Source organism: Phyllostomus discolor, chromosome 13, assembly GCF_004126475.2.
Source record: "Phyllostomus discolor isolate MPI-MPIP mPhyDis1 chromosome 13, mPhyDis1.pri.v3, whole genome shotgun sequence".
Taxonomy (NCBI): Eukaryota; Metazoa; Chordata; class Mammalia; order Chiroptera; family Phyllostomidae; genus Phyllostomus; species Phyllostomus discolor.
The window spans coordinates 63,551,483-63,575,909 of record NC_040915.2 but is presented as its reverse complement, the minus strand read 5'-3'; the positions used below and the strand labels follow the sequence as shown (position 1 = coordinate 63,575,909).

At 47.8% G+C, this 24,427-nt stretch overlaps 1 protein-coding gene across 1 annotated transcript; it reads left to right on the top strand.

The window, feature by feature from the left end:
• Positions 1 to 1,479: 1,479 nt before the first annotated feature.
• TMEM218 (transmembrane protein 218) lies at positions 1,480 to 23,231 on the top strand. Its single transcript, XM_036013773.1, has 5 exons — positions 1,480 to 1,630; positions 12,662 to 12,771; positions 13,559 to 13,661; positions 18,444 to 19,431; positions 20,508 to 23,231. The coding sequence occupies exons 2-4, from the start codon at positions 12,662 to 12,664 to the stop codon at positions 18,576 to 18,578; spliced, it is 348 nt and encodes a 115-aa protein (XP_035869666.1). The 5' UTR covers positions 1,480 to 1,630; the 3' UTR covers positions 18,579 to 19,431; positions 20,508 to 23,231.
• The last annotated feature ends 1,196 nt before the right edge of the window (positions 23,232 to 24,427 follow it).

The window sequence follows — 24,427 nt, the reverse complement described above, 5'->3', positions numbered from 1 at the left end:
ATTTTCTCTCCTTGGATTCCCTTCTACCTCTGCCCCACCTTTTCCATTACTGCCCATATGCCAGGGCTCAGCACTAGTTCTAGCTACACCATGAAGGCTCACATTAGCTTCAGCCAAAACAATATTTCTCCCAAATAATACAAGTGAAGATGCTCTGAAAACTACACAATGCTCTGAAAATATGAAGTACTGTATTATTATAGTCTTTTGGGGCAATTAACTATAAATTTGGCCCATTGTTATAGCTTGCTTTAAAGTATTTCCTGTTTCAAATGCTATCGACATTAGCAAACCACAGGCTATTAAGCCAGTAGTCACACTGTATTTCTTTTGTATCCTCACAGTCCCTGCCAGAGCCTAGCTACAATTAACACTAAATTCCAATGAAATGAATTAATCAAAATAATGGCTTTCTTAACCACACAACTCCTCACTGGTCTAAGTAAGATCAAGTTGCTAAATACTTAAGAACTCGTTGGTTAATACATATCACTGTAAATGAAACCTTGAAAATAGAATAAATTTGAGACGTACATTCAGTGAAGTTCAACCATCTTCTTCCATTTCATCCATAAAGCTATGATTCAGCACTGGATTCTCTAAATCAAAGATTCAGTGCCCCAGGACTGAATCGTTTGCTTCACGATGTTTCAGAATGTTGTCTAAGGTCAGAGGTTCAAATACTGCAGCTCTCAGATACGGTACTGTTTTGATTTTTGTTTTCCTTTCCTGGTCCAGCAATAAAGCATGCATCCTCTGTCCTATTTCCTTTGGTAAGCCTGGTTTAGGAGTCTTTTGGTCTAACAGGCTACAGAACCAGAACAAAATCATGGCAAGTTTTAGTTTGCAGTTAGGCAAGAGCAATTTGCTAAAAGCATGGGTCAGCTCCAGTTACAGATGCCTGGAGGTGTGGCTGGAGGTTCACTTGATTGACCCTGGCCTTTTCCCAGTTCTGTCCTGTGAGTAGAATGATCCTTGCCACAGTCTACGTCATGAGGATAACAGAAGAAGAAGGCCACATAAAATAAGGCGAGGTAAGGATAACTGAAAACGTGATGTTATCGCAATTAGTGCTTCGTACTCGGTTCTCTCCCGGAACACTGTTAAGGACCCTGAATGACCGGGCCTCCACCTTTAACACCGAGTCTGATTTGCCCACCGGCGCCAGTGGGTCAGGGTGTGAGATGCCCATCAGACCCCAGAACGGGCACTAATGTCCAGACTGCTGTACGTATCCCCCTCACGGGAAAGGGTTGCCCAGACCGCGTGCATCCCGGTACGGCTCAGCTGTCTCCACAGGGAGACCCGGAAATCAGCTGTCTTCCGTCCGACAGCCCGCCCTCAGGTTAGACTGACCAATGAACCTGCGGTTACCTAGGGGATGGTGTGATTGACAACGGGCGGGGCGTGCGCGAAGCCGACCTGCGGGCTCTGACCAATCAGAGGCTGTAATGAGGTGCGGCTAAAGCGTTGCCTGGAGCCGCGGTGGGCGTAGGCAAATAGGGGTAAACTGGCGGTTAAAAGAGCGACGCTGATTAGCGGATCTAAAACTGCCTGGATGAAAGCCCACTTGTGATTCGTTCTAGTAGACCGAAGCCCTGGTGGGCTGGAACCAGCCGGAGCTCGAGGTGTGAGTAGGCACCCCGGAGGGGGTCCCGGGAAGGACGGAGGTGAGGAGTGGGGCCGCTTGCAGAGGAGAGGACGGCGGAGGGGAGAACGGCGGATTCTGGGCGCGAGGGAGCTCGGCCCGAGGGAGATCGGCCGGAGGAGGCTGGAAGAGGCGGGGCGGGAGGCGGGGCACTGGTCCTAAGACCATCCAGGAGTACCCTTCCAGACCCGAGACCCGCGGACCAGTAAATACACAATTTCGAGCCGAGAAGGAGGGAATGTTTTATTTTTCATCCATCTAAGAAAGTGAAATGTTGGCGACTGAGTCAATATCTTACGACCCCAAACCTTAGTCTCTATCCCAGATACCGGGGATAGCGAGTGAACTTTGTGAAAGTGACACGGGAGGTGGGGGTGGGGTAGAGAGTTGGGACCCGGAGAGGGAGTGAGATCTGTGGGGATGCGGAGAGAGGGAGGTGAGACCCGGGCAGTGTTCTCCTGTGGCCGGACGGAGTCAGCACAGGCCCTGGAAGAGGCCAGAGTCCCAGAGAGTGGCATGTCCACTCTGCAGCCCAGAGTGCCCGGGCCTGGGCGATGCGGTGACCGACAAGGATCGCCTGGCACTGACGGCCACATACCAACACTGCCCAGGAGAGGGGACGGGGAGACGTGGTTTGCATCCACGGATCCCCTTTTCTGTGAGTTCATTAAGAGATGGTGCCACGCCGAGGGCATTTAGGTGGCTTGACCGTTGGTTTCCCTCCCCACCCTCCACGACTTGCATTCTACTTAGTTACAAAGGTAGAAGAAGCATTATCCTACTATTTTAAAATCCAAACCACAGTGAAGTGTTTAAAGTAGAAAATAACGTGTGAAGCCCCTTCCCCGCGCCGCCAATTATTTTTTAAGGTTTGGAACAGCTACAGCGGAAAACGAAAAGGAATTCTCCAGAAGGCACTTAAGCGTCCTAACCCACTGTTTTCTGCTGCCTTCGTGGGCTGGCGTTTGAAAGTCAGGGAGTGGGTGAGACATCTGTTCTCCCCCACCCCCTACCCCACCCCAGCAGCACTAGGTCGCCTCACCCTCCTTAAAGTCCGAGTTTGTACCGGTGGTAAGTCGTCGTGTAACCAAGGGCCTTTAGTGTTCTCTAGCGGGAGCGATGGTGAGCAGTGCGTCTTCCATCCAGCAGGCCTGGTACACGTGTGCAGGAGCCAGTCAGCCTAACGCAGTGATTTGCAGCCGGCCTTCCTTAAGAATTTTTAAAACAGGCACTACCGGACTGTTCAGTCAGGGGCCCTGACCTCTTTTTCCTTAGAATGACAAACAAATGACAGCAGCCAACACAACAATAGCCATCCAGTATGAATGAATAAAAATTATACCTTTTTCTGGCATATCAGCAAAAAAAATTTTTTTTTAAGATTTTTTGGGTGTGCCACAGGATTGTAATTAGTTTAAGTGTGGGGGACATGACAAAAGCTGAAAGGCACTCCTTGATGCGATGCGGCCACTCCCAGTTTTCCCCGGAGCTGGGTGAAAGGGCCGCAGGAGCGACTGTTACCTGAAGAATGCTCAACAGAAAAGTTTGGGGTAAACTCTTCCCAGGAAAGACCTCTCACAGCGTGAGTGCAGGGAGGAGACATTGGCCCCTTATGTGCTCTTCCTGTCAGCTACTGAAGAGGGTGTCGAGATTTAGATTATTTTGTTCCAACTCCAATCTACCTGTTTTAAATGCCACAGACATTCAGTAAATGGACTTACTCTGGAAACCAGGTTGTTTAAACCATCAGTTCTCAGGGAAGGTTCAAAGAAGCCCTGGACGTTGCATAACGACACTGTTGTTTTTATTTTTTTAATCAAAATTTCCTCAATAATTTAGCTATTCCAGGGCGGGGAAATAATAGGAGTATTATTAACATTACAATCGCACTGAATTCACAAGATGAAATCACTGGGCGTTTGCTCCTTCCCCACAGTAGCACTCTATACTGTACCCAGCCCTTCCTTCTCACTCTTACAGTTCAGTTCTAAGGTGTTGAAGTTCATTCTTATGAGAGCTTGGGGATATTCATCTCATTACTTTAAAGCCAGACCATATACTGAATCTAATGTCTCACCAAGTTTTAAGTTTCTGTGGAGGACTGAAGGGCAGTATTTCTAATGACCAGCTTCAACAACCATTTGACTTGTATTCTAGGTGCTAGAGTTGGTCCAAGTATTACAAGTTACTTGTGTAATATCCCAAACAGCAGCAATTAGACCAAACTAGCTGTCTTGTTAAGGGCCCTAACATCGGCTCCGTCAACCAAGCGGGAAACCTGTATCATTTCTCTTTTTTTTTAATTCAAAAAGTTTATTCAATTACAGTTTACATTCAATATTCTCTTGCATTACTTTCAGGTGTACAGCATAGGTCAGACAGTCCTGTACTTTACAAATTGCCCCCCCACCCCCGACATTTCCGGTGCCCACTGGCCCCACCCCCAGCTCTTGCAGTGTTACTGACCAGACCCCCTGTGCTGCACCCACATCCCGGGGACTGTTTTGTAATTGCCGGTCTGTACTTCTTAAATCCTTCACCTTTTTTCATCCAGTCCCCCAAACCCTGTCCCCTCTGGCAACCATCATTCTGATCTTTGTATCTATGAGTCAGTTTCTGTTTTGTTTGTTTATATGGTTCTTTAGATTCCACATATAAGTGAAACCATATGTTATTTGTCTTTCTCTGACTCGCTTATCTCACTTAGCATAATATCCTCTAGGTCCATTTATGCTGTTGCAAATGGTAAGATTTTGCTCTTTTTGATGGCCAAGTAATGTTCCATTGCATATATGCACCATCACTTTTTTTATCCACTTGTCCATTGATGGGCTGCTTCCAGAGCTTGGAATAAATAACACTGCAGTGAACACAGGGGTGCGTGTATGTATTCTTTCAAGTTAGCATTTTGGGTTTCTTCGAATATATATTCAGAAGTGGAATTGCTGGGTCATAAGGCAGTTCCATGTTTAATTTTTTTAGTTAACTCCATACTGTTTTCCACAGTGGCTGCACCAAGCTGCATTCCCACCAACAGTGCACTACACAAGGGTCCCCTTTTCTCACATCCTCACCAGCACTTGTTTGTTGATTTACTGATGACAGCCATCCTGACAGGTGTGAGGTGATAGCTCACTATGGTTTTAATTTGCATCTCTCTGATAATTAGTGACATTGAGCATCTTTTCATAAGTCTGTTGGCCATCTGTATGCCCTCTTTGGAGAAATGTCTATTCAGGTCCTTTGTCCATTTTTTAGTTGAATTTTTTTCATGTTGAGTTGCATGAGTTCTTTACAAATTTTAGATACTAAGTCCTTATCAGATATATCATTGGCAAATACGTTCTCCCATTCTATGGGTTGTCTTTTCGTTGCATCGATGGTTTCTTTTGCTGTGATCTCAATTCATATGTATCTTGCCACCAGTTACCTTTTTAAAAATTAACTGAAAACTATAAAAATAGTAAATATTACACTGACAAGTATAAAAAATGCCTATGCCCTATAAACTAGATTAACAAACATTAACATTTTGGCACAGCTGTTCAAGGTTGTTTTTTTTTTTAATCAAATGTCACAGATTTAGTTCAGATCCCTTTTGATTTCCTTCCTGACCGCATACCCCTTCCTTTCTCCTACCCGGAGGCAAACACTCTTCTGAAATTGCTATGCATTATTCATGCCTATGTTTGTGTATATATACGTCATAAACGATATATATTTCTATTAAGTGTTTGTAAATTTTAAAAATACAAGTATTATTATATTATGGCCTTCATTTTGCAACTTGCTTTTGTCACTCAACGTTATTTCTGAGGTGTGTTTGTATCGTCAGTACAGATAGACTGAGTTTGTTCATTTTGTGATGATTGTGAGTAGGTAATATTGCATCCATTCTCTTCTTGATGGACATTTAGGTTTTTCCAGGTGTTTTGCTATTATAAACTGACCTCCTTGTCCATGTCTCTTTGTGCAGGAGTTTTTCTAGAGCAGTGGTTCTCCAAGGGGTTGGTACTGCCCCTTGGTCATTGTGGAATTTATGAGGGCATCCTCCGGGGTCTGCAGAGCAGGGCTGGAGACGGCAGGTGTTCTGCAGTGCAGGGACAGCCCCTCACAGTGACGAGGTGTCCTGCACCCTGTACAAACTTCTGTGTCCCACAGGACACTCAGTTATAATCTGAACCTAGAATCTAACTTTATTTTTTTTGTATAAACATAATGTCATTTTTGGCACAGTTGAATATAGTTAAAATTTCCAGGAATGCAACTCCAATGTAAATCAAGGGGAAATTATTCTTATTTGTGGTTTGGAACTTGAACAAGAGTTGTTCATCACCCTAGAAAAATCCCGTAACTGAAGGCAGCCCAGCTCGTGGTATTTGCGTTGCCACCCAGTGCACCTGCACCAGTTCACATTCTGTAGCTTCCGCGTTCCTGGTGGTGCTAAGTTTAGGTGCAGGCATCTGACTGCTATACTTCATTATGTATTCTAGTGTAGTCAGCCCGAGCATTTGTATCGTTAGGCATATGCTGTTTTATAATGAATTGCTTTCCATTTAAAATTGGTTTCCGTGTATGATATAGAGATCTAATTTTATTATTTTCTGATCGGATAATCATTTGTCCGCACACCGTCTATGAAATCCACTGAAGCACAAAGCCGGCTCCGTCCTGTGCAGAGCTCTCATAAATGCATGGCCCAGTTTCTGGGCGCTCTGTTCCATCCTGCTGGTCCCAGTGTCTTTATGCCACTGTCACACTGTTTTAATTACCTTGGTTTTATAATGTGTCTTGTGGCAGTTGGTAACAAGAAAGGCAAGTTTCCATCCTAGTTCTTAAAATTGTTTTTGCTATTCTTGGGCTTTTGCTTTTCCATATGAATTTAGGATCAGTTTTCAAGTTCCACACAAAAAAAATTATTTTGAGATTTTGGGTTAGAATGGCATTGAATTGATAGACTAAGGAAAATAAAGACCAGTTAAAGTTGGACCATTCCACATAGGGACATGGGTTATTTCTCTGTTTGGGTCGGTGATATTTTTCTAATAAGGTCTTTAAAAAATATATTTGAATAAAATTTTATAATTTCTGCCATAAAAATCTTACGCATCTTTTGTTGGATTTTTTCCTATTTATACATATATACATATTCATATACACATCTTTTATTATGAAAGTTTCAAATATATTCAAAAGTGTGGAAAACGACATATAGCAAACACTTAGCAGTTAGTTTCAAGTTAACTCATGACCAGTCTTGACACTAGTTTCCCTTCACCTCATCTTCCCCAGATAACTATCAAGTTTCTAGACATTATTTTCTGTTCTCTGTGTTAAAATAAACATTTTTCACTTAAAAAAATAAACAAGCAATTCCCTAATATCCAATATCCAGATACTGTTCTGTGCAGATCCCCCAGCTACCTCACCCAAGGTTTTGCACAGCCGGTTGGTTTGAGTCGGGACCCAAACCAGGTCCATATACTACATGGGGCTCATAGGCCTCTCCAGACTCTTTCTTCAAAGGAAACTTTTTATGATAAAATTTTTAGTGAAATGTAACACACACACAGAAAATATACAAATCAGATACAATTTAATGGCAGTAACAAAGCCATGTAACCAACACCTAAATCAAGAAACAAAATTGTAAGCCCTGGCTGGCGTAGCTCAGTGGATTGAGCACAGGCTGCGAACCAAAGTGTCACAAGTTCGATTCCCAGTCAGGGTACATGCCTGGGTTGCAGGCCATGACCCCCAGCAACCGCACATTGATGTTTCTCTCTCGCTCTCTTAGTCCCTCCCTTCCCTCTCTAAAAATAATAAATAAAATATTTTTTTAAAAAAGAAAGAAACAAAATTGTAGGCCCCCCAGGATCCTCTCCTGTTTCCCGACTCACTACTTTGTACAAGGTAACCAACCATACTCCTGACTTCTAACCTCAAAATTAGTTTGACTTGTTTTTGAACATGATGTCCATGGAATTACACAGTGCAAACTCTTGTGCCTCTAGCTCTTTTTCAGTCAATATCTATGAACCTCATCCTGTTTCTGGGCATAGTCGTAGTTTGGCCATTCTCATTGCTTTATGCTGTTCCATGTATGAATGAGTAGATTGTATGTATACCACACTCTATCCATTTGGTTGATGAATATTTGGGTGGTTTCCATTTTTAGCTATTTCAGATAGGGCTGCACTGGACTCTGTGCATGTGTTAGTGAACTTGCATGTGCACTTCTGCTGGGAACGCACCCAGGAACAGAGGAGCCGGGTCCGGGACTGTGGACACGGGTAGCGTCAGCTTTGTCAGATGCAGCCTTCAAAGCGGCTGTGACAGTTCACGCTCACCCACACTTTTGGCAACATGTGGTGGGGTCTGTCATTTTCGTTTTAGCCATTCTGGCGGGTGTGTAGGGGTACTCCATTGTGATTGCCTGGTGACTAATAAGGTTGAGCACCTTTTCACATATTTACTGCCCATTTGTGAATCTTCTCTGTGAAATGTTTATTCTTACTTTTTATCTGCTTGATCTGTCAGTTTCTGAGAGAGGTATATTAAAATCTCCCACTAAATTTGGGGGCTCGTCCATTTATTGCAGTAATTCAGTTTTTGGCCTTATATATTTTGTGTTGTATCTTGTTGGTAAATTATTCTTTTTGTGACTCTTTATTAATTTTTTCCCAAAACTTTATTCTTTATTAATTTCTTCCAAACTTTACATTCTCTTTTGCCTGATACTAATATTGCTTCCCCAGGTTATTTTTTATTTTGTTTTGCTTGTTTTTTTAATTGTGGCAATAAACACATAACATTAAATGTACCATCTTTGGTGTTTAGCTATATGTTTTTAGAACATGTATATTTTCCTTAACAAAGCCAACAGGTAATCATTAACTCCCTCCTCCAGAGAGAGTTAATTCTCTCCTCCAGAGAGAAAAAAATAACCAAAGGTAATAATGATTTAACTCAGAACTACCCTTTCTCATCTTCCATATAACTGTCGGCAAACATTTTAGTTCTATCTTGTTTTAAACTAAAAAAAAATTAGTCCTTACTTAGCATTACAGAAACTTTACTGTCAGCATTTCCTATTTTCTCCACCATTCCTCCTTATGTATCACCTTTCTTGGTGCATTTTCCTTCTTGCAAGTGAAATGTATCTGTCTACGAGAGGTGAACTCCATTTCAGCCTTTGCGTGTCGGAAAGCATCTCCGTTTTACACTCACCCGTGGGGGAGCCGTCATGCTGACCGCGGTGTGTCCCTGCAGAGGGGTCTCGGTGGGCCTCTGCTGGGACCCCGTGGGCTTCTCACTCTTAGGCTGGTTTTCATGCTGAATTTGCTCCTTGGGATTCCACATCATACCAGCGGTGTGACTTGATCCCCACACCTCATGTGACGTAGGATTGGAATTCAGATTCTCCTGGGGTGTCCTCTTTTATCCATGGCCTCAGGCACTTGGCCAGCTTTCCCCCAAGTCGGCGGCAAACTTAGTCCCTGTTTCAAACACAGGTGAGGCCTTTCATGGCCTCTCTTTATGCCTCGTGCTCAGTTGCTGTTCTCCGGATCGCGGGTCTGATACCTCACCCGGCCGGGAGGGGACACTGTATGGCTGTGTCAGGTTCCAGTGGCCCCGAAGACCTTTGGGCTCAGCTCCTGCTCGCCACACAGGCTTTGAGTTGGCATTGCTTTTGACAGCGTTTAAAGGTTTTTCTTTATTGCTTTTGAACTCCCCTGTGTATTACATTCTTTTTGTTCTACTTTATTAAGCATTTTTCTGCGTTAGTTTTGGTGGGAGGTACTTTCCTTGTGAGCGCTGTCCCTCCTCTTTCCTACAGCAGGCTGACCGGAAGCCGCAGTTGTCTTTCTAAGACCAGATCCGATCCTGCCACTCCCCCTTCCCTTCACTTGATTTCTGAGAAGGACTTGTCAGCACTGCTTCATGTATTGGCCCAACAAATTTTTACTGAACAGAATCTCTGGTAAGAACTGGGGTACTGTGGTAAGAGAGATGCAGTCTGTCCTCGTGGAGTCTCCTGTTCTATTTGGAGAGACAGGAAATGAACTGTAAAAGATCAATCAAAGTGTGAACTCCACTCCGTGAGGTATGCTCTGAAGGAACTGGAGTGATGGGGAGTAACTTTTGGGGGGCCACTTTCTTTAGGCCAGGCAGGGAAGACCTCCTTACGGAGGCTGCATTGAGAAGGAACGGGAGTCCCCCCCTCCCCCCGCCCCCCTCTCTACCCATCCTTCCCGTCACGCTCTGCTCGGGCTGCACTGGTTCTGTCCCACAGGAGCCCACGCCAGGTCACCTGCTCACCACCTGGGTTCCCATCGCACTGTGTTTTCCTGCATTTCAGAGGGTGATGTGCACAGCTGTTTACATGACCGTGACCTCCAACAGGCCATGAGCTTCTGTCAGACACGGCGTCTCATTTACCTTGTGAGCCCAACATGCAGCCCAGAGCTGCACATGGTGGGCACTGAGAAAGGGGGATTGAATACATACTTGGTTTTATTTTTCAGCGGTTCTTGCTTAGGGCTTCCTTCCCAATGCCTTTATAACTGGACCTCTCAGAGACAATGACGTTTGTGGTATGTAAGCCACCAGAGTAAAGAAAACCATCACCCCGAGGAGGAAGCTTTTGCTTACCATTTACCTCTGATACTGTCAGGGAAAATCAGGGGTGGTCTGATAGTGTGGTGTTACCCTACGGTGGGTTGAATCGTGGCTCCCCAAAAGATATGTTCACGTTCTAACCCCCAGAACCTGGGAATGCGACCTTATTTGGAAAAGGGGTCTTTTCAGATGTAATCAAGGTGAAGGACGTTGAGGTGAGATCAAATTGGGTCATTTGGGTGGAGCCCCTAATTCATTGGCAGGTGTCCTCGTGAAACACAGAGACGCAGAGGAGAAGTCAGCAGAAATTGGAGGGATGTGGCCACAAGCCAAGGGGTGCCAGGAGCCATGAGGACCTGGAAGAGGCGGGAAGGATTCTCCTCAGAGCCTCTGGTGGGAGCAAGGCCTGGATGGCACTTGATTTCCGACTTCTGGTCCCCGGGCTGTGAGAGAGCCGTGGCTTTCCACTGTTGTGAGCCGGCCGACTTCACGCCTCTCTCTCCTGTTGCACCCCAGTTACTATTCTGTAACGTGATCTAGTAATACCTTCCTCAGAAGCTTATTGCCAAGACTAAATGAGAGATATTTGTAAGGCACTCGGCACACAGGGACTGCTCGGAAATAATGGTGCCCCCCCCCCCACTTCTTCAAGGACTTAGGTGTTTGCTTCCTTTTGTGAGTAAAAACTCATCGGCAAAGTGGGGCAGTTCTGTCTGTGATTGCCTGGTGAGTCAAAGGGCATACCAGGGACTTACCAGCTCCAGCTGGTAAGCTCCTGCTCCCACATCGGCCGTGGCTCCCTTGGGCCCTGGTGCCTTTGACAGCGCTCCATGGGGGTTTGTATCAAGGGAGAGTTCAGCTTTCCTCCTGCGGGCTGAGGAACAACAAACTAGATTGCAAATTTGGAATGACCCACCCAGAGCAGAGAACAACTTCTCCGTCCTCACCAGCAAGGAAGGTTTGGTTCTAAATGTCTAATTCTTGATTATTTTAGGGGCTTCCAGCCAAGACGGAAGCATAGGTAATTAGGATGGTCACAGAATTGGTTGAATTTGGTTGCAAATCAGATGAAAAAATGAAGGCTACACTAAGTGAAATAAAAGAAAATGTATATGGAACCAATAGTGATGGGAAGGAAACTGGGACTCAAATCAATGGAGTGGACCAGAAGGAAGAAAGAAACATCCAACCAGAAAAGAATGAAGAAACAAGAACTCAAAAAAATGAGGAGAGGCTTAGGAACCTCCAGGACATCTTTAAAGGTTCCAATATCCAAATTATAGGGGTACCAGAAGGAGAAGAGGAAGAGCAACAAGTGGAAAACTTATTTGAACAAATAATAAAGGAGAATTTCCCCAATTTGGCAAAGGAAATAGACTTCCAGGAAGTCCAGGAAGCTCAGACAGTCCCAAAGAAGTTGGACCCAAGAAGAAACACACCAAGGCACATCATAATTACATTAGGCAAGGTAAAAATGAAAGAGAGAATCCTAGAAGCAGCATGAGAAAAGGAGACAGTTACCTACAAAGGAGTTCCCATCAGACTGTCAGCTGATTTCTCAAAAGAGACCTTACAGGCAAGAATGGGCCGGAAAGAAGTATTCCAAGTCATGAAAGGCAAGGACCTGCATCCAAGATTGCTCTATCCAGCAAAGCTTTCATTTAGAATGGAAGGGCAGATAAAGTGCTTCCCAGATAAGGTCAAGTTAAAAGAGTTCATCATCACCAAGCCCTTTACTATATGAAATGTTAAAGGGATTTATCTAAGGAAAACAAGATAAAAAATATGAACAGTAAAATGACAGCAAACTCACAGTTATTAACAACTACACCTAAAACAAAAGCAAACCAAGCAAACAACTAGAATAGGAACAGAACCACAGAAATGGAGATCACATGGAGGGTTATCAGAGGGGGAGTGGGAGGGGAAGAGAGGGGGGAAAGGTACGGAGAGTAAGTAGCATAGATGGTAGGTAGAAAATAGACAGGGGGAGGGCAAGAATAGTATGGGAAACTTGTAGAAGCCAAAGAACTCATATGTAGGACTCATGGACATGAACTAAAAGGGGGGATGTGGGTCGGAGGGGGTGTGCAGGACAGAGGGGAGTGAAGGGGGGAAAATGGGACAACTCTAATAGCATAATCAATAAAATATATTAAAAAAATAAATGTCTAAATCCTGCTAAGGTCTCTGAGGCTGGACATGCCCCCAAATCTGGCACAGCCATCATCAGAAATCCCTCACAGTGAGTTTGCACTTGCTGCATTTGGCTGACTGCTTTCTTATACACCCCGAGAGGGTGCAGAAGGTAGGTAGTGCCCAGGGCCAAGTGTCCTGCTGCATGGCCCAGGGCTGAGCGGCATGCAGGGCTCACGCCTCCTCCCTCCACAGATGACCGGCACGGTGCTGGGAGTGGGGGCCGGCGTGTTCACCTTGGCTCTGCTGTGGGTGCTGGTGCTGCTGCTGTGCGTGCTGCTCTCCAGAGCCCCCGGAGCGGCCAGGTAAGGCTTCCTCTCCCCTGGAGTCCACCGCAGAACAAGCAGCAGCGAAATCGCTGACACTCAGTACACGTTTAGAACTCAGAGGGCCTCTTTGTAATCGCTGGCACACTGTAACCTCTCCTCATGCACACTGTGTCCCAGGCTCTGAAGCAGAGGCGGGAGGAGAAGGGAAGTGGTATTTGTCAGTTCTCACTGTAGAGGAGATGGGGGCACACGAGCTGAAAAGAAAACCTGCTTTCACTGCCTGTTGGATTTCTTAGCTTTGTACGTGTGTGAGTTTCACAATTGTTCAGACTGCGGCCAGTGCTCGGTCCAGTCCTTGAGGCTCTGGCCCTGGGCCCAGGGAAGCAGAAGACCTGCCCGGTGATGGCTGGCTCTCCATGAAGCCCAACTGCAGAAGACAGGCCACAAGCCACTCGAACAGCACTGTAGTGTCGCACTCTCCGGTCAGACAGTGTCAGGATAGAGCCGCGAGTTACAGAATTTACTGAGGTGTTCTGGTCTAAAAACAATCACAGAAGTGGGGGGGGGGGGGAGTTCTCATGATTATGGCTGTACAGAGGCAAAAAGACTAACTACCAATTTCCACTCTTAAGAGGAGTTTTTGGAGTGACTGGGAATAAACGGGAATACACCCGCTGGCACCTGCCTAGGAAGAAGGGCTTTGGGACAAAGGGGGAAGCATGTCTACATTTCTGGGGCCAGTGCAGACAGCAGGGCCCTGGGCATCGCCAATGGGCAGGGAGGGGACGGGAAACAGCGCGCTGACACCCTCTCTCTGGCCCAGGTTCTCCGTCCTGTTTGTCTTCCTCGGGGCGCTGATCGTCACGGCTGTGCTGCTGCTCCTCCCCCGAGCCGGGGAGACCCCAGCCCCGGAGGTCGAAGTGAAGGTACCACCGATTGGTTTTATTTTGCCCCCCGAGGTGTAACCCTTCTTTCCCTTGACCTAGACCTCACTCCGGCCCCGCCATGGTCCCTGATGTCAGGGTGGCCAAACTGTGTGAGAAGATTTATGAAGCTAAAGCCAGGACAATGAAAGCTGGTGGGGGCGGGGGGAGGGTGGTGTTGGGGGGATTTAGGTCGTTTTCGGACGCCCATCAGGGTGAAGGAGCGATGTGTCTAAAACCCGCCTCGTCCTGCGGCTGAGAGAGGGGAGCGAGCTCCGCGGAGGAGCAGGCCTGGTGGACACTGAGGTGCTCCCGTTCCGGGGCCTGGGCCTGGGCACTGGGTCCGCCCCTAAGCCGCAGTGCCCTCTGGGTGCTGAGCCGCACGCTTTTCTGTCTCCACGGGCGCACATTTTCCATTTCTGATGTGAGAAGGCATTTCTCATAGAGAAGAGCGGTGAGGAACGGAAAAGGCTTCTAGGAAGCATAAGTTGTGCGTAAGGACGCGTGCAGCGCTCAGCGGCCTCCTCTCCGGCCGCGCCTGCCGGAGCCCCTTCTCTGGGCCAGTTGTGTTCATCTCTCTCCTCAGCCGTCTGAACAAAGCTCGTTCTGGCTCCTTCCTCACTGGCGTGGCTCTGTCCTGCACGGCTAGCCTCAGATCCCTGTGACCTTGATAATGGGGTTGACCTCTGTGCCATTATTCCTTCCATCAGCTTCTTTCCTCCCAACCTCCACTTGAGCTTTTTCAGCTGGAATGATGAGAATAGCTGACATTTTTTCAGGGATTATTGCGTGCAAGGTCCTGTGGTAGGCACAAGGTTTGCATTGTCTCAGTTAAGCCTCTGATGACCCTAAGCAGTATGGAGTAGGGACCAGTGCTGTCCCCCCTTTATAGATAAGAACACGGAAGCTCTAGGGGGTAAGAGCTACTCGCCCCAGTCAGACATATTTAGGAAGAGAGCAAGGACTGAGGCTGGGCTGTGTCTTCAAAGCTTTCATTGTTTTGGGGACTCAACGGACTGTTAGGGGCCAGCACAGAGAGTTCGTAAGTGACAGCTTTGATACCAGACAATAGCGCACAAAATCATAACTTCTGATCTAAAATTGGCACCTATTTGCAACTCTGTCTAGGACTCACCATGGCAAAAGGGAGAAAATTGTTCAGAAAATTCCGGGGGAAATAATAGTGCACCTTGGAAGGAATCATTCCACACATGCGTTCCTCTGGCCAGCATTCGCCAGCCACTGTCGGTGTGGGTGCCGTGGGTGAGCGAGGGGCAGGCCCCCACCCCAGCATCCCCGTCTCAATGGGGGCACAGCCAAGAAGGCTGCCGTGTTTCTGGATCGCTGCAGATGTGGTGCTGGCGGAAGGCACAGAGGACCCGCTGCTCTAAAGTCCATCCCTCCGTCCTCTGTCCCGGGAGTTTCAGACCCAGGAGAGGGGAATGATGGGGTTGGAGCAAAAGGCAGTTATCAGTGTGGCTGGCAGGACTGGAGTCTCGTTTTCAGGTTTTGAGAACTGGCCCCTGCAGCTGCCAGGCTCAATACCTATCAATAATACATGGCCTGGGCCTTCTGCACCCAAGGCCTGCTAATTGGCTAATTAAAAAGTGAAACGTGTCGAACGAGCAAACATGTAGCCCGCAGGAGACTTGTTCAGTACCGGAGCCAAGGTCAAAGTTATGTTAAAGCTGTTTGATCAAACTGACCTTTGTTCTAAGTTGGCTGTGGGGGTGTCTCTGGAGCAGCCCTTTCTTCTTGGTGTCTTTGGGTCCCAGCGATCATAGCAGCATTTGGACTTGACAGGTCCTTGCTGTGTTGCCCCTGCGTTACCACCTTCCGACTGCTACTGTAACAAATTGCATGAACGCGCATTATCTTAAAACTGAACTAGAAGTCCAAAATCAGTCTCCCTGGGCTAAACCCGAGGGCTTGGAAGGGCTGAATCCCTTTCCGGAGGATCTAGGGGAAAATCTGTTTTCTTGCCCTTTCCAGCTTCCAGGGACCCCCCTTGGCTGGGGGTCCCCTTGCCCCACCTTCGGACTCTGCTTCCCTCTCTGCTTTGAAGATTCCACAGGCTGCCTGGGTTCTGCTAAGTTCCGCTAATTAGCAAGCTTAGTTCCATTTACAACCTTAATTCTGCTTCACCATGCAATCTACATTCACAGTTTCGGAGGATTAAAATGTGGGCCTTCTCGTACCATTCTCCCGTCTGCCACAGCCACCTTTCAAGTGTTGGATTCTCTCCTGGGGACTGGGTTTCCAAAGCTTCTCAAAGCCGTGAAGTACCCCAGCCCACTGGTTTGTGTAGCTGCCCCACTGGGTCCGCAGAGTAAATGTCCTGCCCAAACCTGAGCGCCACCCCGTGGACCTGGAGCAAGCCGAGCTCTGCGGCAGGCAGCAGACGGGAGGGCGACCCAGCACTGACCCCAGGTCTTGGTCAGCGGAGACTAACAGCTCTGGGGCCTCACGTGTGATGGGTCCACAGGCAGCCAACTGTGTGATTTGGGCCCCTTACTGTTTTATTTTTAATTTACTTTTATTGAATTTATCAGGGTGACATTGGTTAATAAAACCATACAGGTGTCAAGTGCACAACTCACTAAAACATCGCTGCATGCGGCACTGCGCACTCACCTCCCACAGGTCGCTGTCCGACCCTCTTCTCCCCCCTTTGCCCCTCTCCACCGCCACCACCCCCTTCCCTGGTGATTGCCACACTGTGGTCTGTGTCCGTGTGTCATGTATTTACACACACACACAAACACACATTTAATCCCATCACCTTTCTTCACCCCTCAAACTGACAGCTCCCAGTCTATCGGTCTGTTCTGTGTATCTATGCTTCTGTTTCTGTCTTGTTTCTTAAATTATTTTGTTTATCGAGTTCCACATACAAGTGAAATCATATGGTGTTTGTCTTTCCCTGACTGGCTTATTTCACTTTGCATAATATTCTCCAGGTCCATCCATCCATTCAGGGTCTTCTGGTAAGATTGCCTTCTTTTTTATGGTTGAGTATTATTCCTTCTGTCAATGGACCACAGCTTTTTTATCCACTCATCTACTGATGGGCATAATAGGCAGATCCTGGCTGTTGTAAATAACACTGCGGTGAACACAGGGGTGCACATATTCTTTCAAATTAGTGTTTCGGGTTTCTTCAGATATGCTCCCAGAAGTAGGGTCACTGGGTCAAAGGTAGTTCCATTTTTAACTTCCTGAGGACACTCTCCACAGAGGCTGCACCAGGCTGCATTCCCACCGGCAGTGCACGGGGCGCCCCCTCTCCACCACGCCCTCGCCAGCACTTGCTGTTTGTTGATTTACCGACAATGCCATCCTGACAGGTGTGAGGTGACATTTCATTGTGGTTTTCATTTGCTTTTCTCTGGTGATTAGTGACACTGAGGATATTTTTATATGTCTATTGGCCATCTGAATTTCCTCCTTGGAGAAGTGTTTATTCAGGTCCTTTGCCCATTTTTTAGTAGGGTTGTTTGTCTTCTTGGTGTTGAGTTGTACAAAGAAATCTATGGATTCGATTGAATTCCTATTAAAATACCAGTATTTCACAGATATAGAACAAATATTCCAAAAAGCTATACAGAGCCACAGAAGACCCTGAATAGCCTCAGGAATCTTGAGAAAGAAGAACAAAGTAGGCGGTATCACCCTGCTTGATATCAAACTATACTATAAGGCCACTGTAATCAGAACAGCCTGGCACTGGCATTGGAACAGGCATATAGATCAGTGAAAGCCCAGAAGTAAAGCCGTGCTTTTATGGTCCATTAATACTTGACCCAGAGGCAAGAACATACAACAGGGTAAAGACAGTCTCTTCAATAAATGGTGCTGGGAAAACTGGACAGGTACATGCAAAAGAATGAAACTAGACCATCAACTTACACCATCCACAAGAATAAATTCAAAATGGATAAAAGACTTAAATGAAATTCACAAAACTGTAAAAACCCTAGAAGAAAACACGGACGGTAAAATCTCAGACATCTCTTATTTTTGCCAATACGTCTCCTAGGGCCGGGGAAACAAAGGAAAAAGTAAACAACTGGGACCACATCCAACCAAAAAGCCTGTGCACAGCGGAGGAAGCCCTCAGAATGAAGGGGCAGCCCGCCGCCTCTGTGGGAGAACCCAGTCACCAGGGACCCACCCGAGAAGGGGTTGCTTTTCCCGTAGCGTTTCAGTATCTCAGGCAAATGGCCATTTCCCCTAACCCTCGGAATGCTGGGTGACGAATGTTAGGGTTCAGAACTCTTCTCATGATTTCTGAAAAGCTGCCTTTTCATTTTGAAAATGAACCCTCCAGAATTGGCAATGGGTTGACGATTTTTGGCTTAGGATTTCGAGTACACGGGGTTTATTACAGTATTGTATTTTTAGGTGTGTTTAAAATTCTCCACGATAAAAAGCTAACAACAGAAAGGAGCTTTTCCAAGATCAAGCCAGTTTCTCGGGAATGCTTTCAGATGACATAACACACAATTCCAGAACACAAAGGAACTCACCCAGGGCGTTCCACATGTTTATGAATCTCCTAACTCAGCCCTTTGTTTCCTGTACTTCATTCTTTCTGTACCTTGCACTTCTGGTGCCGACAGTTAAGCACAGGTTCTGCCCAACCACTTACAGAGGAGACCAGGGCGGCCATTCCCGGGAGGTACAGCTACGAGCAGACCCTGGGCCCGTTCCTCTCAGACTGCAGGCGAGCGCGGCAGGGTGCCGGAGCGATAGTGATGTCCTCGTCCATGTTTCCTTCTCCAGATCGTGGATGCCTTCTTCATCGGTCGCTACGTCCTGCTGGCCTTCCTCACTGCTGTCTTCCTTGGAGGCCTCTTCTTGGTTCTAACTAATCACATCCTGGAGCCAATCTACGCCAAACCGCTGAGGTCCTACTGAGAGCCGTTCACGGAAGCCCTCACTCGATGTTGTCGCTGAGCAGCGTGGCACTGTCCGGGGCCTCGTCTTCACGGCCTTCGTGGCTGAAGATCAAGGGGACACCCGTTCATGGCTGAGACAGACTCCTGGTGTCCTGTCTTCCAGACACGTGGTCACAAAATTGTCTCTTTGGAGGCAGATTCTGGCCAGCTTAAGAGGGACACTGTGCTCTTCTCGGCACCTATACCTCGTGGTCTCCACCTGTTTCGTGCGGGAGCTAGCAACAGTGAGTGGGCTGTTTAGAGGAGGTTTTCAGTCAAGATGCCAGTAAGTGTGAATTTGGGGAAGAGGCGCACCTGGCTTTTGCTGTCCAATAAATGAAAGAATTTGGTCCTTTTGATAATTCATAAAATTCTTAGTTATAAGGGTGGGGTCATTTGGAAAGGAAAGGTCGTTTTAATGTGATGAGGTGGAAGACTTACTCAGGTGCTGGTTGCTGACCACTCACTGTGTGTATCAGGGTGCAGGCCTTTCTGAGGGTGCCCCCCCAGCTCTAACAACACAGGACACACACCCCCAGCTCTAACAACACAGGACACGCCGCCAGAGGCCCGGCTCACACATCAGACTCATGGCCACAGCTTTCTGAGTCTAATATTCATGTATTTCAGGGTTCGTGAAAGAGTGAGGAAGAGCTGATTGTTTGTCTTGCTGCTATATATCTCTGGAGTCTTTTCCTTCCAGGATTTGGTGGCCTCGCTGTGTCTTATTTAATTACCATAGGAGTCCATTTGGGGTTATGGTCATCTCTTTCATCTCGAAAGTAGCCCTTTCTCCAAAGCTGATGAGGAATGTGTGTTCCCAGTGTTACAGGGTGCAGCCAAGGGGGAGGACCCCAAATGAGCATTTGAAATGGGGTCCCGAACTCAAGGTGTCCAGCAGATTTTAAGATGTCTTCACCCCTTCCCCCACAGGTGTGAGTTGGGGGAAGGAGCACACAGAGCAAGAACATGCAGGGCAGCTTTGCAGCTAATCCATGGCATGGTCATTTAGCATACCTATAGCCTTTGGCTGGTCACTTAGATATGCTGAATAGCTATGGCCATGCTCTAGGCCAGGGGGATGGAAAGGGACCTCCCCCCAAGATGGGACTGGGGGGCAAGGTCCCCCAAGTTACAGCACCTGCGTGGGAGCTCGGAGAAGATTGGCTCCATGACATGGGGTGACACCTGCCCAGACCCACGATGGCGACCAGAAAAGCTGGAGAAGACAGCAGATTGAGGGCAAGTGTGCCCAAGTGTAGGAGGAGTCAGAAATGGGGCTGCAGAGGAAGATTGGCGCAGGGGATTTAAACCCAGACACGGCAGCCACGGAGGGGAGAACCACGTGGCTTTGGCGGAGTGGGGACTCCCCCTTCCCACAGCTTTGTAGCGGGGGAGAAGCATGCAGTTTTGGCTGAGTGGGGACCCCCGTGGCCCTGGGAGAGAGGACCACGTGCCTTTGCCAGAGTGGGGACCCCCACAGCTTTAGAAGGGGGAACCACCACCTGGCTTTAGCAGAGATCCCAGCGATTCAGCTGAGGGTGCCGGGAACTGAGGGAGGTCTCCCAGTCAAGAGGGAGTACTAACTGGGAAGAACCAGAGGACTGCCTGAGCCATGGACTTCTATTTCCTTTCCTGAGATACGGTACTCTGGACTGGGCAAAGGGGGAAGGAAAGAAGGACTGTGTCTGTTTGTGGGTGTTTTAAGGGACTTTAGAATTTTTAATAAAGACATTAGGTCACTACTTTAAGTTAGTATAGCATTAAATAAACATTCCTTTCCTTTTCACAAATGTCTGGCATTGAGAGACGTCTTTCCTCTGGCGGCGGACATAACGGACCTGGGGGCTTCTTTCAATAATAGTATATCATCTCAGGCCCCCCCCCCTTGTTTGTTCTGTAACACCAGGACTAGATATAACTTTGTGCCAGTCGGAGATCCTAGGCCAGGTGACATGTGTCGCCACGCAGAGGGGCCAGCTCCCCTTGGCAGCCTCATCCTGCCTCTCCGGAGCTGTCTGAAGAAGGATCTCCTGGCTTCAGATTAAGAGCCAGAAAACAAGCTGGAAAGAGAGCTCTGACTGAGTAAGTACATGCTGTTCTGTCAGCAGCCCACTAGTCCCCTTGAAACTGAATGTACTCAGTGTTTACAACAATCTCTTACCATTCCCGTTTTAAAGGAGAAAAAATACCGTTTTAAAGAGACTTGCTGACCTGCCCGAGCTTCCCAGCACAGCCAGCGGGCACACCAGCTGGGCAGCCGGCAGGGCCTGTCTTCTCCTGCAGGGAAGGCATCCACCAAAGGAGAGTGCGAGGGAACTGGGGCCCCTTCTCCTCTGCCGTCTCTCCCGGGCCCTGTTGTCATTGCAGACACAGCGGGGTTAAGCTCTGAGCTGAAAGTGGAGCAAACTGGTGACTGGGGAGTCCTGGGCCGGGGAGGGCCGGCTGCGATGATCCCCGCCTACCCTTGAACCCCGTCTCACTCAGTCTGGAAAAACTTCGCAGGAAAGGCTCTGTCACAGAAGGCTTCAAAGGAAATGGTTTTCCAATCTTGCCTGGAGCCCTTAGCTAAGAAGAGAAAGAGCTCCCCCCCACTGCAGCAGATCTGAGGAAGAAAGGAGGATGCTGAAATGCGGAGGGCGGTGGGGCGAGGAGTGAGGCATGCTGTCGCTTCTCGCCTGGGCTCCGGGCACTGAGGCCCCCAGGTCCTGGCTGTCCTTGCCACTGTGGAGCCGGCCCAGTGACTCCTAACAAAGCACAGGCTGCCACTCGTCACCTTCTCCTGACAGACTTGCTGAAGAAGCAAATCTGGGAAAACTCTTACAGGTTTCTGACCATGAGTTCATCTTTTTTATTCCCCAACAAAGATGTCCAAGGGTTAGATTAATGGACAATGGCAACCAAGTTGGGGGCGGGGGGCGGCTGCTTCGGTGGAGAAAACTGTGTTAAGGTTGAAAACGAAACTCCTTCCCCAACACCACTGCCGTCCGACTTCTGTTGATGTTTCCACAGATGTAAGCGGCAGGCTCGTGTGTGAGGGCAAAAATCATACTTGGAACCAAGGGTATTTTTAGCTCAGCCGCCTTCTATACAGAGCCTGTCTGTGACTACCAGCCGCGGTGGAAAGGGGGATAGGTTACCTTCTGCCTTCACACTCAAAGCCACCACATTCAACCGCCCCAAACCCCGCGGGGCTGGGGGAGGAAGCAAAAGGCTGCTGGGGCACAAAATGGCTTTCCCCGAGAGTTCTGCAGGGGCACCCCCTAGCCAACGTCCAATAGGGCTCCTCTTGTGCACATGGCCTTCCCGGAGGCCGGCCCTTCAGTAGAAACAAATCATCTTAGTGCCCCCATTCACCATTGTTTGATCAGGCGGTGCTATGCTGTTCCCTACCCAGACGGATCCTATGGCAAAGAGACTGTGGTAACGCCTACTCTTTAGGGGTGGAGAGGGAGAATAAAGCAAGGCCTCCGTGTAAGTAAACGGGCTGTATTTCAGAGCCTTCTAAAACTGCATGCTGGCAAAAGCTAAATCAGCAGGACATCCCTCTCCCCCGCGCGGCGCCCACATTTGTCCTATCCACTAGGCGGCGCTGTGCTGCGTTTTACAAGCCTCAATCCAGGGAAAGCACACTGGGTAATTTTTTGACAAGCTCCTTAAATTTCTCATAAAAAAAAAAAAAAAGAAAGTGAAGCTAACTTTATTGATGCACGATATCGGACAGTTAATAAACAATTCATCACAGTTTTTGGACCAGTGTTCTGTTACTCTTCGCCTCTGTGGCAGACATTTCCATTGCCTGCCACGCACTCCCTGCAGCTTCCGCTGATTTTAACTCCCTGGATAAAGGAACCTTCCCTGGTTGTTCGACAGATGAGACACAGGCAGTGAGATACCGGGGTTTTGAATTTGTTAAGGTTTCACAGCTAGTTAGTAGAGGGGCTCAAACTTGACACCAGTATTCTTGATACCTCATTTCTCAAGACAGTTTAAACATCATTTTGGGATTTCAGACAATGCCTTATTTTTACATTGGTTAATAGTATTTCTTAGCTATTTGTACCCACCACTTTCCTAACCCATATCCAAAAAAAATGGTGAAAGTTTTGTTACAGAATTCCTAAACATTTAATAACTTCTTGGCTTAAACCTTCAAGTATTTGGAGGAGCAAGTTTCCAGATGTGGGAACCAGAGCCACAGGGGAATGAATTATTATATCTCGAAAATGCTGATTATCCTCGGAGGGACATAAAACTCAGCATTGGAGGAGGTTTCATAGTTCATGGAGTTCAATCTTTGGTCTGTATTTCCATCTCAATATTTGGGAATATTCCATTTTTCACATCCTGAAATCACAGTTTTTATTATATTGAACAAACACGTGCTGCAGATTTTTCTAAGCGCTTTTTAAGTAGTTGTGACCCTCACAGCAGCCCTCTGAAGCGGTTGCTCTTAATGTCCCCACTTCACAGGCGGGGGCAGGAGCAGAGTGGTGGGTGATTTGCTTGAGGTCACTCAGCAAAGGGGTAGACTGGAGTCAGAATCTGGAGTCAGGCAGTGTGGCCCCAGTGAAGCTCTTAATGACTATACGCAGTGTCGCCCCATCAGATGAAAACCCAGAAGAAAAAGGAGGGCCAGGGTCAGGTGTTGCAAATCCAGTTGATAGAAATACTGAGGAGAGGCCACTGAGCCTAGTGGAAAACCCAGAACTTCAGTGATCGGCCAGGAACTTGGGCAAAGCAGTCACGTGCCTCGGAGACAAGTTCATGGGTCATCTGTGGTTTTGGTGGGTCTTTGCTCTGTTGGGCTTTGGCCCGCTTCTTGCTTAGTGACACTGAACAACCGGGTAGCCCCTAGAATGAGTTTTTAAAGAGGACTGACACTGATCTCTCTCAAGCACTGTCTACCCGCACAGTTTGATACTTGCTGGTTTTCAGAGGTGCCAATGGAAGACTCAAAGTCACAAGCCACGAATGTGTGTGTTTCTTGCTCTGTGTCTCTAACAGGTCATGGCAGCTGCTGTTAAAAGGGAATAAAAAGTTTCCAAGTCCCCTACTCTGATCCCCACCCCAACATGCAACCTTGTCTCAGTTTCCTGGGACCTGACAAATGGCAGCAGGACCCAAACCAGTGCCCAAACACGTGGATGGAATGATGAAGTTCGTTTTCCCAGTTTCCCTTGTCCTGTGTGGTAACAGTAACGGTAACGGATGTGCACTTAGCAGGGTTCTCGCCTTCAGAGGGCTCTTGAGTTGGGACAAGTGTAGCAGGTATGAGCTGCCTCAATGCCCCCTGGACATCTTCTTCACTGATTTTTAGTCTCTGGGGACGTCTTTGGTTTCCTGTCTTCAAACTGTTGCCCAGCTTTACGCTGACAGCAGGCCCTAGTTTCCTCCAGCTGCTGTGACAGATTACAGCAATCTCAGTGGTTTAGAACAACACACGCGCATTATCTTACAGCTCTGCAGGTCAGAAATAGGAAATGGGTTCCACGAGGCTCAAGCAAAGGTTCTGGGGGTTCTTGTGGTGCGTCCTGGTGTCTTTCCTAGCTCCCGGAGGCGCCCACACCCCTTGTCCAGCGTGCACTTCCTGTGTCTTCAAAGCCAGCATCTTCTTATCTGACACCTGACCCTTTTGCCTCCCTGTTTGATTTCTAAGGCACTGTGTGATTACCTTGAGCTCACCCTGATAATCCAGGATGCCCCGCCCCCGCCTCCCCCGGCCATCCCAAAGTCCTCAGGTCCTCAGTCACATCTGCTGTGTAAGATGACGTATTCACTGGCTCCGGGAACGGGGAAGTGACCGCTTGGGGGAGGGGCAGCCTTCAG